The 12,592-nt window shown below is 33.3% G+C and overlaps 1 protein-coding gene across 1 annotated transcript; it reads left to right on the top strand.

Annotated features, from left to right (window-relative positions):
* The first annotated feature begins 5,207 nt into the window (after nucleotides 1-5,207).
* Nucleotides 5,208-10,554, top strand: LOC116019035 (cytokinin hydroxylase-like). Its single transcript, XM_031259100.1, has 5 exons — nucleotides 5,208-5,587; nucleotides 5,977-6,203; nucleotides 6,986-7,227; nucleotides 8,066-8,450; nucleotides 9,904-10,554. Exons 1-5 carry the CDS (start codon nucleotides 5,305-5,307, stop codon nucleotides 10,336-10,338), a joined length of 1,572 nt encoding a protein of 523 aa, XP_031114960.1. The 5' UTR covers nucleotides 5,208-5,304; the 3' UTR covers nucleotides 10,339-10,554.
* The last annotated feature ends 2,038 nt before the right edge of the window (nucleotides 10,555-12,592 follow it).

Here is a 12,592-nt window from a genome sequence, read left to right as displayed (position 1 = left end):
TGTCTTACCGATGTATCATGTTTTGTTTGGGCTGTACCTAGAAGAGGGCTACCCGCACTTAATATGGTTCCAAATGAACCTGAGAAGAGTTCGGTGTGAAAGCTATCTAGTGTACGTTTCACTTAGAAGAGGGCTACCCGTACTTACTGTGGTTCAAAAAGAGCCTGAGAAGAGTCCGGTGTGAAAGCTGTCTAATGTGATATCCTTTTCGCGGCCTCTTTTCTGTACTCCATATCTCCACTTATGCCTCCTAGACCATCTATCCTAAACGTGATCCATTACTACTAGCCCTTGAGATCAATTCTATCTACTTATTACTTATGTATTGCTCGTGATTGAATTCCGACTTTATTATTTCACTAATGCTGTGCTTACGCTGACTTTGGCACTTGTTTATCAAAAGGGGGAGTATACGAAAGGGTAGTGCAAAGCAAGCAAGTCAGGGGGAGTATACAAAGGGGGAGTACAAAGTAAGGGGGAGTCATGTTTGTTTGATCAACATATGCCAAAGGGGGAGATTGTTGGTACAAAAAGTATTGTGTTTATGTAAATTGGCATATATTGATCCATGAAAGGAAGAAATAAGTTTTGATGTAATTAACATGCATGCATACATGTGTGGCACAAAAGAAAAGAAGAAGAAATACACATGCAAGGATGAATATGTGGCACAAAAAGAAATGAAATGGGAAAATGTAATGCATGCGTAAGAAAATGTGTGGAGCATATGAAGAGTGGTTGATGAGTCTGGCAAGTGGCAATCAAAGATTTATTCCTAAAAAACTTTGTGTGAACCAGATTTTTTCTCTCTCCCATATTCATGCAAAGTGTCTGAACATGGGATGGACTTCCTAAAAACAAGGCTCTACAAACACTATAAAAGGGGAGCCTTGTAATGAGATCAAAGTGAAGTTTCAGGGAGTAACAATTCAAGAGTCAGTGACTACACAAAAGAAACTTCAAATGTTCGGGTCTAGAAACGAGTACTAAATTTGGAGAAGCAGCTCCGCGCAGTACTAGTACACCTTGAGTCAAAATCCAGGTTGGCATACAATTTGTGTAATTGGTAGATTAGCTCAAATTGTATTTAAAATTTTCTTACTGAGTTATTGTATAAGGTTGGCGTTAAAATAGGTGGTAGGCCTAGTTTTGTAAATCGGTTGAACCTTGTACTTGTAAAAACCAGAGGGTTGATCTAGTGGAAAATTTTGGGCGTGGCCCCGCAGATTAGGAGTGTTCTCCGAACTGCGTTATTAAATTGGTGCGTTCTTTTTTTTTTTTTACATTATATCTATTAGGAGTATTATCAGGAGTAATTGTCTCTTGCCTATTTCCCTAGTTAAATATAGTGTTTATTCGTGGATATTCTGCATTACATATTGACAATTAATATTTTAGTCGAGGAGGACCTATTAATTCTGTGCAGAATTAAATTATCTTAAATTCCCAATAAGTAGAATTAGGTCAACCAGTTTGGTTTTCATCATTTATAAGTTATATAACCCCTTGCGAAACACTAAAGGCCACGTTCTCTTCTCGGAGCCTCTGATCCGTTCATTGCCTTCATTTCCGAAGTTCTTTAAACACAGTGCAATACAGTACACAAAGCTTATAAATTACTACAAGATATTAATCACTACAAGTAAACTAATTTTAGTAATAATAATCTAAACTTATAAATCCTCTTGGGTCCCCCATTTCTATATATTGCACAATTATATTACATAGTTCAATATTTGACGAAATCTAAGTCTAATCTCAAGCATTTAGTAGCCTTGATCTATCTACATGGACTCACAGAAAATGGTAGACTCACCTGAACAATGACATATATATATAGAGAGAGGATTTTACAATACTCTGTAACTAGATCAGAAATTGAGATAGTTGCAACTGAAATTATATGAATAAGTATTTTTGACCAAAGTATACCATCTTTATGAATTCAATTAATAATGGCACGTCCAAATTAAGTATGGTAGGGTATATTGATATTTTCTTTATTTACACTTGTACATATATCATGGGTGGAGAGTCAAATTGTTTAAATTAGTATTTATAAGTTAAATATAAATACTTTTTTTTTTATGTACACATGAGACCTAATTGTTACTATGAGATACAAATACTAATTAGACGGAATTAACATTTAATACAACAACCCACTGCTTGATTCTTAATTTCAATCGATTAAATTAAAATTGTGAAATTTAGATGTGAATATATAGGTGATGTATGAATTGTTATTCATTATTGTTTCATTCAATTCGTTGAAAATTTTAATAGATTGATCATTGTTTATTTTTTGAGTACTATTCTATTGAAGCAAAAAGAGTCAATACTGCCCTCACTAATGTTCGAACTCATGACTTCCCATTTAGGAGAGTCACTAGCTAGATCACAAGGTCATTGGTATCGATCATCGTTTATTAAAATAGCAGTATTTCATAATTTATGACAATATTATATCTACTTTAGTTTTCGACTCCACTCCAATTTATCTTTTTTAGCTCCGTTACCATCAACCAATATATATGATAACTTTAATTATTCTAACTAATATAATTTATAAGTGTAATATTTTAATTCATTTAATTTGTCACTTGTGAAATGATGTGATAGTGTTTCAAAGCTATTCATTATGCTTTGAATGGCCAACCACATGCCCACATGCAATAAGTTTCATGTATTATATGATTTTATTCAATGTAATTTATATATTTTAATTTTGTTTAATTTAATTCCTTCTTCTCCCAAGTTTAATTTAATTCCTAATCCTTAGAAACAATTAATTAAACTATTAAAGACATTCATTAACATCATTAACTAACCACTAACTTCCTAACATCAATATAATATGGTGTGTCATGCATGTCAACTTGATTTTTATTTTATTAATATTTAAAATTAATTAATTTAATTACAACATATTAATATCTAGGTTTACAAAATAAATAATAAATAATGCATTCAACAAATTTTGAACCCTTAAAATAATATCATTTCACCCCACTCAACTAAATGGCTAACTTGATATCATTGTGTGAAATTTAATTAAAAATCATATTATTAAGTTGGATTTTGTAACAAAATTTATTTGTGTTTAAAGAAAAATTTCATATAAACTAGAATAAACTTAACTTTTTAAATAAATAATTTATTTTTATATTTAGAGAATATTAATATTGATAATTAAATTTCTAAAATTTAAATTTATTGTTATATATCTATAATTTTTTTAACAATTAACACTTTTTAAATTTTGTTTTAAAATACGTGTGACTTAATTTATTTAAATAAAAATTAATATTAACAAAATTTAAAACACATGTATTTTTAAACAAGTTTTAATTTGTTAATTGTTAAAACTAAGATAAGAATAAATTGAATTTTTAAAATTTTAATCATTCTTATTAATTTTCTTATCAATATACATTTACATTTTTTAAAAACTAAATTTGTTCTAATTTTTATGGAGCCTTTTGTTTAATAAAAATAAAAATTTCTACCGTTCACATCCTAATATTCTTTTTTATTTATTATTATTATTATTATTATTATTATTATTATTATTGTTATTATTATTATTATAAAATCCAAATTGGCCATTTAGTAAAGTGGACTGAAATCCAAAACTTGTTGGAGGTATTGGTTATTATTTATTTTGTAAGGTAACATTAATATGCTGGTAGTTAAAATTAAAATATGCGTAATTTTTTTTTGGTACGTTTAAAATATGCGAAATGTTAAATACTCCTCTTTATTTTTTTCTTTCAACCCATCCCCCTGATGTATCATTATTTAAGACAAGTTTTATTATGGAACATAGTTCATGTAGCAGCGTGGATCATGATTCATGAAGTAAAATGACGTCTTTTGATTTTAATTTTAGAAAAATTTTCGTTATCATTTTTGTTGGTTTTTAAGATTGCGAGATAACCGTTTAGCTAGCTAACACTATCCTAAAACTTAGGAATAATATAAATAATATTTAACACAAGAATATTCCGACAGAGTGATTTTGCTTGCATTAAAATTAGAACCCTTAACAATGTGACCCATGGAGGTATTTATACAACACTAATAGGCCTTAGAAAGGAAATAATGAAGAAACTTAACAAATCTAACATTAAAAAAGCTACTTAAATTGCCAAACAACCATAAATACTTGCCAAATTTGAATCAGGAAATAATTCCCTCAAATCCGCCATAAATGCTCGGTTTCTTACTATCACTGCCTCTGAGGCCGCACCTAGTCTGGCGCTACCTTCCCGACTGCCTGCATCAGCCGGGCTACTAGGGCCTTCTCACCCGGGCCACGAGCTGGAAGGTTTAGCCAGTCGGCAGGCTCTAGATACCAGAGCTCTTCGGGTCGGGTACCCCATTCAGAGGGTATATATCCATCAGTTTTCGTAGGTTGTTACTGTTATATGACCTTTGCTTTTTAGTTTCATTTTTCATGCACACTAGTTTCATTATAGTAATGTTGAACTATCATTGTAATTACAATTCATATCTCTACTATCCAGTTTCATTGTATACACACAATAAGTTCATTATAACAAGACTAAAGTATCATTTTAATTCCACTACGGCTTCATTTAACGACATACATATCTTTAACGTTATACGCCATTGATTCACGGTAACGATAGCCGTTTCTTTTAATTAAAAGAAAGGACACCGTATTATACTATGGTCCATCATATAACAATTGATTATTTAATTGGTAAACAAATTTTCTTTTTAATTAGTGGTAGAGTCAGCCAATTCATGAACACCCAATGAATAGAATCTATATATGTCCGGATGAAAAATAGTAGAGAGAAAATTTAAGATGAGAAGAAAACATTTTCTTTGACAAGCACCTTCTGCTCAATTGTCACATCTGTAGCTCTTTTTGATGTACACTGTAATAGAGTCGATAATATTAAAAAAAATATTTTTTTTTAAAATATTACTCCGTAATAAAATAAAATTTGAGTTGGTATGATACATTATATTATGTCGATGTGGCAATGATGATAAGGCTTTTTTAAAAGTATTATAGGATAAAATTTTAAATAAATAAATAAAACAGTGATGAAGCACTAGCAAATTTATCAAATGTTAATTAATTTTATAAACTTTTTAATTCCAAATCATATTAGCCTGTGCACAGTGCACTCGTGTTAGATAAATAGGCGCATTTAGTAACCTGATTCCAAGAAGGCAAGAACGCATATTGATCAGAGTGATACTCTGTACTCTGTTATCCCGGCAACTACTCTGTATCTATCGCCGCCGCCGCCACCACCACCGGCCATGGCAGCCGCGGTGGTTCTGATCCCCCTACTGATCACCTGCGCGTGCATGTTCTTGAAACTTGCCTACCAAACCATCTCATGTTACTGGCTAACCCCGAGACGCATCAGAAAAACCATGGAGAAACAGGGAGTTTTCGGGCCCAAACCTCGGTTCCTCCTCGGAAACATCCTTGACATGGCGGCTCTGGTCTCCAAGTCAACCTCCGACCACATGGATTCCATCGACCACGACGTCGTCCCACGTCTATTGCCCCATTACGTCGCCTGGTCCAAAATTTACGGTATCAGAGACAAGACATTAAAATTCTTTGCCATACTCTGCTGAACCCAACCGAACCAGTATTGGTTCAAACTTTTGTATTGAATCGATGTCCTAAAGGGTCAAGTCCAGCACCAAGCTGCTATTATTAAAATTTGCTTATCACTTACGTCAAAATCTATTGTGGGTGTAGATGTAATTTTATTTTCTTATGCTGTCAAACATTTTTGAGACTGATGAAAGTGCTGAACTTAGCCTTTTAAGCCCTTTACCGACTTCTCCCAATAATTTCCAGCCATCGGATGCTAGACTTAGCTTTTACCTGCCTCCACCCAACAGTTGGCTATAATTTTTAGCATTTGATTCTGACATTTTGTTTTCGTTTTTGGTGAATTGTGTTGGAATTGATAGGGAAGAGATTCATATATTGGAATGGGATTGAGCCGAGGATGTGCTTGACGGAAACGGAGTTGATCAAAGAGCTTCTTTCAAAGTACAGCGCGGTTTCGGGGAAATCTTGGTTGCAGCAACAGGGCTCAAAACATTTCATCGGCCGTGGTCTTTTGATGGCAAACGGCGACGACTGGTATCACCAGCGTCACATTGTCGCGCCGGCTTTCATGGGAGACAAACTCAAGGTGATTTTTCAACTAATTATCCCTTCAACCTCCCTCCTCAGACAACACATACAATCAATTTCTTTATAATGCCGCGCCAGTACAATCAATCATTCAGCGGATTGAACATGCAGCTAGCATGTTATTAAAAAAAAAAAGCGTACTACTATGATCATTGGGTTAATCAGGTCTTATGATCCTTGTCGGCAAAGGATTAAGAAGGCAACGTAACCTAGATTGTCCATAGCTAATCTATTCAAAAGAAAGTTAATATGGTTGAAAGTCAGACTTGTAAAATTGTGATTACACGTCAATGGTTTGACCAATTTAGATGGGGTTGCCTCTATCTCAAGGATTCATTACTTATATTAACTGTGGTCTTAGGTAATACAAAGAGTGGTAATGAATAGTTGACAACATTAATGAGGGGACACATATTTATTGCCTTGGAAGGTGGTGTGCAGGTCGAGTCTTCCAGTATTATTATCTTTTAACTTTAATTTATTATCAGACTCAATAGGTAAAGAATAATTATTCGGGATTGGAACAAGTACCATAATTCCATAAAAACAATTAGGTTAGTACAATATGCAAATTACATTAGGATCATATCAATTAAACCAAATACTAGGATAGTGTTTTTTGATTAATGGAATTGTTAAATCACATGATAAGCGGAGATCATATTACTAGACCTGATAGATGACAATTTGATTTGATTATGGTGTCTGTGGCAATAGCCAATCAATAATGATTGCATCTCCCAATTGAATTGGTTTTTATTTTTCATTTTTGGATTGTAGAGTTATGCGGTATACATGGTGGAATGCACTAAGAAAATGCTCCAATCTCTTGACAAATCAGTGCAATCGGGCCAGACGGAGTTCGAGATCGGCGGCTACATGGCACGCCTCACCGCCGATATCATCTCCCAAACCGAGTTCGGCAGTAACTATGAGAAGGGCAAACAAATATTTCATCTTTTAACTGTTCTACAAAAACGATGTGCTCAAGCTAGTCGTCACTTGTGTCTTCCCGGTAGTCGGTAATTTTCTTCCCAAAAATTCTTCAATAAATGCGACACCATAATATTCCGTCACACCGTGTACGTACAATGTTATGTACTAGTTTATTAAAAAAAATAATCGCTATTTTTCTTCTTTTCATTCTTTCTTCGCTATCCTCCATTTGTACGTGTGTTTTCTGACCATAAATTCTGAGCGAAATTGACACACAGCTATTTAACATACATTTTTACCAATAAATAATCACTTATTATTTCTTCTTTTTGCTCTTTCTTCGCTATTCTCTACTTGTGTATTCAAATTTCTAACTTCTATAAATTCTTCCCTAAATTCGCACACAACATCGATCAAGTCGTATCACATTCGATTTTATTTAACCTTTTTTTTTTCTCTCTTTCTTTATTTTTTTTTTCTTTGCTGGCCACCACTTGTATGATTTCTAAGAGACAAACTTTTTTCTATAAATTCTTAACTAAATTTGCCCAAAACAGGGTCTTATCATGCCATTTAATAGTTTAAATAGTAACTAATCATTTTTTTCTTCTTTCCTTTTTTCCTTTACCATAGAAAATATGCAGATATCCGATTCCGTTTTAATGGAAAATGTTATCCCCTTTTTACATATATACATGGTTGAGTTTTCTTGATATTACCTCGGATCCCTCTATCCCCTTTTATAGATTCCATGCCTGTTTTTTTCACAAAAGTGTCATATTATGTATCTTTATCAAGAAGATTATAAATAGACGCGTACAATTAGAGTCAGTAGTACTCAAAAAAACATATGCATGCATACAACAATTGGGGCAGATTTTACGTGCTAATTTTATTTATTTTTTATTTTAATTCTTTGGACAGGTTTTTTCCTAGTAAATATAATAGAGACATAAAATCGTTAAAAATGGAGGTGGAAAAACTACTAATGAAGATCATACAAAGCCGTAATGATTGTGTTGAAATCGGTCGGAGTAGCTCGTATGGCAACGATTTGTTAGGGATGTTGTTGACGGAGATGAAAAAGAAGAGATCAGAGAATATCGGGTTTAGCTTAAATTTACAATTGATAATGGATGAATGCAAGACATTCTTCTTTGCTGGCCATGAAACTACTGCTTTGTTACTCACATGGACCATAATGCTCCTTGCTAGCAACCCCTCTTGGCAGGACAAAGTTCGGTCTGAAGTTAGACAAGTTTGTAACACCGACACCCCCTCAGTCGAGCACCTCTCCAAACTCAATCTGGTATGACTTTAAATAACTATTTATATTTTTAACGTTATATTTACTTGAGTAACTTATTGAGTATAAAATATATAAAAATAGATCAGAGTAAGATGAGATAATTGATTTAAAAGTGTCTGCGAATATTTTGGTGCTTTTTTTTTTTTTTTAAAAAAAAAACTTTATTCTCTTTTTGTCTTTAATTCATTGGGCATGAGGGAAATTGAATAAAATTTGTCACAGTTTAACCAAAACATTAAAAGAAACAATAGAATATAATATTACTATTTGTAATCAATAAATTCCATCATTGAGATCATATTCCATCTTTGCTGGCAATAGGCAACTGCTCATTAATTCTTGAATACAAAATACAACACTAAGACAATTTTATATTTCACAATCAAGTAATATTGTAATTGGTAACAAAATGGTGATTGCATTATATATATAGTTCATTCACTGAAATTTAGACCCAAAAAAAAAAAACAATTTGTTTAATTTAATGTAATAATTGTGGAATCCCCTGTCCTCCTTCGTTGGCAATGCTGTCTGATGGTCCGATACTCTGCAAACTATGCAAGTATCATTTTGTCTCCTGTACTATCCTTTTTTTTTTTTAAAATCATTTTTATTTTCAAATTTCAATAATTTATTAAATTTCATTTAATTTAACTCTTCTATTAAAAATGTAATAAGTTTAGTTGACTTTTATCTAGTTTAAACAAATATATAATTCACCCACTTCTTGTATAATATAAAAACGTCGCTTCATTTTTATATTGTGTTTTATATCATAAAAGTGGTAGGTCAATATTATTATACTCAATATCATCGGAACTAAATGGTGAAAATTTGAGTTTCTTGTCCAATCTTGTATAAACCTAAAGTTTTTTTACAAAACTTTTGACTTATAACGATACAAGCGGGCATAGTAAACTTTATATTCTATGCAAGGTATATAGATTAAAATATAGATTTAAACCCTAAACCTGAGGATCCCTTATCCCTGTCCTAGGAATTGTGAAAGCAGGTAAATGGTCGGATGCATGTGTTTTAATAAGGCATGGTTGAGTACTTGTTCTTTGTTTCAAGATTGAGATCCGGCCTCTCTTGTTGAGGATTCGAATCCTAGTATTTGCGAGGTCACTACCCCGCACTCAAACTAGCTTTTGATTATTGAACTATGCCCTGGGTTATATAGATAAAGAATGTGCCCGCATGGGCAGCTCAATTAGTGATAAAGTTTAGAAAAAAAGACCTTGGATGACAATGGGAGCAATCTCTCAAAGTGAGGGGCTCTTGTGCACGTGCACAGTAAGCTCAACTGAATTACCATGATTACGGGTGGGTGTGGGGCTCTTTGACTTGGATTCAACCTTTTAGGAAGATAGAATGTGTCTCTATGACGTCACTAATTTATGTCAGTCCACTATGTAGTGTGATAACTAATAATGTGTACCAATTTGTGCAGTTGAACATGGTGATTAATGAATCATTAAGACTATATCCACCAGCTTCTGTTCTACCAAGAATGGCGTTTGAGGACTTCAAGCTCGGCGAGCTTCACATCCCAAAGGGGCTCTCCATATGGGTGCCGGTCCTAGCCATCCATCACAGTGAAGAGATATGGGGAAAAGACGTTAACGAATTCAACCCTGAGCGCTTTGCGTCGAAGTCCTTTGCCGGCCCCGCCGCCCGGAATTTCCTGCCGTTCGCCGCCGGCCCCCGGAACTGTGTCGGCCAATCTTTTGCTCTCATGGAAGCCAAGATCATCTTGGCCATGTTAATATCCAAGTTCAGCTTTGACATCTCCGAGAGTTATCGCCACGCGCCGGTCATCGTCCTCACCATCAAGCCCAAGTATGGAGTTCAGATCAGATTGAGGCCTTTGAATAATAATACGTAATAAAAAATAAAAAAAAGTGCTCTGTATTTTTATTTTTATTTTTTATTAATATTTGTTGAGTTTTGGGTTGGAATTAGGTATTGAGAATTCCCAAAAATAGGATCGGAGTAGTAATTGTTGTAATATTTCTTCGTTTTCCTTCAAAATTTTGTTGGAAATGCTGAGAATTGTTAAATAAATTAAAAAATATATATGCGTGCAAAAATATACGGAGTATTTTATAATTTTATTATTATCTTAATAAAATGAGAAGGGGAAAGCTATTATTTATTCATTTATTTATTATTATTATTAAATATATGTATACTCTTTAGGTCATTTTAATTGCTAGCGGAGGAGTAATAAGTTAGGTCTCGAAGTTGCAGCCTGTTGTGACAACTTCAACGACAAAAGCAGAATACATATATAGCTACTACTCAAGCTAGTAAAGAAGCGATATGGTTGCACAAGTTAGAGAGAAAGACTCTATCTTGTGACAGCCAGAGCGCTTTGTACTTGACAAAGAATCCAACATTTCACTCCAAGACGAAACACTTACGAGTTCAATGACTTTGTTTGTGGGAAGGTAGAAGAAGGAAGTGCGGATGTACAGAAAATTCATACTAAAGACAACTTGGCATGACAGATATGTTAACAAAGTGTATTACCAATAATGATAAATTTTTATGGTGTAGATCCTCAATTGGCCTAACAAGTATGCAAGCAACAGGGATTTGACAAAAATGATGAAGATCCACATTGTGACTTTAAAGCTGAGATTTAATTTGTGAGTCAAATATGAATTGTAGCAGGATATATTTTAACTTTGAGCTAAAGTTTAGAGCCAAGGTTTGAGCTAAGTTTGCTTTAAAGATTTGTGTCAGGAGTAGGGGTTAGCACTTTGCATTAAATAAGTTATGTTGTTTGCAGTAAGAATGGTAAATCTTTAGGCACTCAAATTTATGGCTAATACTCATTTAGGTTTTGAGCTAAAGTTTAGAGCCAAGGTTTGAGCTAAGTTTGCTTTAAAGATTTGTGTTAGGGGTTAGCACTTTGCATTAAATAAGTTATGTTGTTTACAGTAAGAATGGTAAATCTTTAGGCACTCAAATTTATGACTAATACTCATTTGGGTTTGCTATAAATAGGCAATCCATCTTGTAAATTATCTCATCCCGCTTAGCAACTTAGAAAAATAGAGACTTATTAATACTTGTAACTCCTATTATAATATTCTTTTACAGAAAATTATTCTTCAAAATTGCCTTGTTGTGTGTATGATTTATTCTAAATCTTAAACTAGAATATGACAATTTATATCGTGGACCAGGGTGCACAATACATTGTGCACCCCGTACCAAAATGTTAGGAGGATGAGTTCTCTGTATTTTGTGTCAATATTCTGTGTATTCTATTTTGTGTCAATATTCTGTGTATTCTATGAAGACATTCTGTGTATTCTACACAACCGTTCTGTGTATTTATGTTAATAACACAGGTTGTGATGTGTTTGTGCATTCGAATATTTAGGAGAATGCGTTCCGTGTATTTAGTGTCAATATTCTGTATATTCTATAAAGATATTCTGTGTATTCTAGGCAACCATTCTGTGTATTCATGTTAGTAACACAGGTTGTGATGTGTTTGTGCATTCGAATGTTAGGATGATGAGTTCTGTGTATTTTGTGTCAATATTCTGTGTATTCTGGACAACCGTTCTGTGTATTCATGTTAGTAACACAAGTTGCGATGTGCTTTTGCATTCGAATGTTAGGATACACAGAATATAAGCCCAAGTATTATCTCTTATGTTCTGGACCATGTTTTTCAAATTTCACAATATTATTTAAATATTCACCTTTTGTCGTGTGTTTTTTTGTTCTTGCTTAGCTTATTCGTCACTATTTTTGTTGTTGTTCAAATTACAGTTATATTTTAGTTTAAAAAAAACTGTAATGAGATCCGTACAATACGGCGTCGTTTCGGACCAGGGTCCACAATGCATTGTGGGCCCTGGTCATTGTGGACCCTGGTCCACGGTATAACGATCCCTAGAATATTCTCAATATTTCTAGTTCAAGTTTATTTATTAACGAGGTAAACCCCACTCCTCACTATGTGAGTATTTCTAGTTCAAGTTGCTATCATAATTAGGTGTTGTGCACTCGCACCGATCCTAACAAAATATTTTTTCAGAAAATGAGTCATTTTTAAAAAATTATATTTCAAAAATCATATAATTTAAAAAAAAAATATTTTCCATATTTCCAAACGT

Source organism: Ipomoea triloba, chromosome 5 (assembly GCF_003576645.1).
Source record: "Ipomoea triloba cultivar NCNSP0323 chromosome 5, ASM357664v1".
Taxonomy (NCBI): Eukaryota; Viridiplantae; Streptophyta; class Magnoliopsida; order Solanales; family Convolvulaceae; genus Ipomoea; species Ipomoea triloba.
This window is presented reverse-complemented; position numbering and strand designations above follow the sequence as displayed.

Bases quoted from the DNA above. Each gene is read 5' to 3' on its own strand.
- LOC116019035 (XM_031259100.1), top strand. From the start codon at position 5,305: ATGGCAGCCGCGGTGGTTCTGATCCCCCTACTGATCACCTGCGCGTGC. The intron at 5,588-5,976 runs GTATCAGAGACA...TGGAATTGATAG, and splicing joins CGCCTGGTCCAAAATTTACG to GGAAGAGATTCATATATTGG. The intron at 7,228-8,065 runs GTAATTTTCTTC...TTCTTTGGACAG, and splicing joins TTGTGTCTTCCCGGTAGTCG to GTTTTTTCCTAGTAAATATA.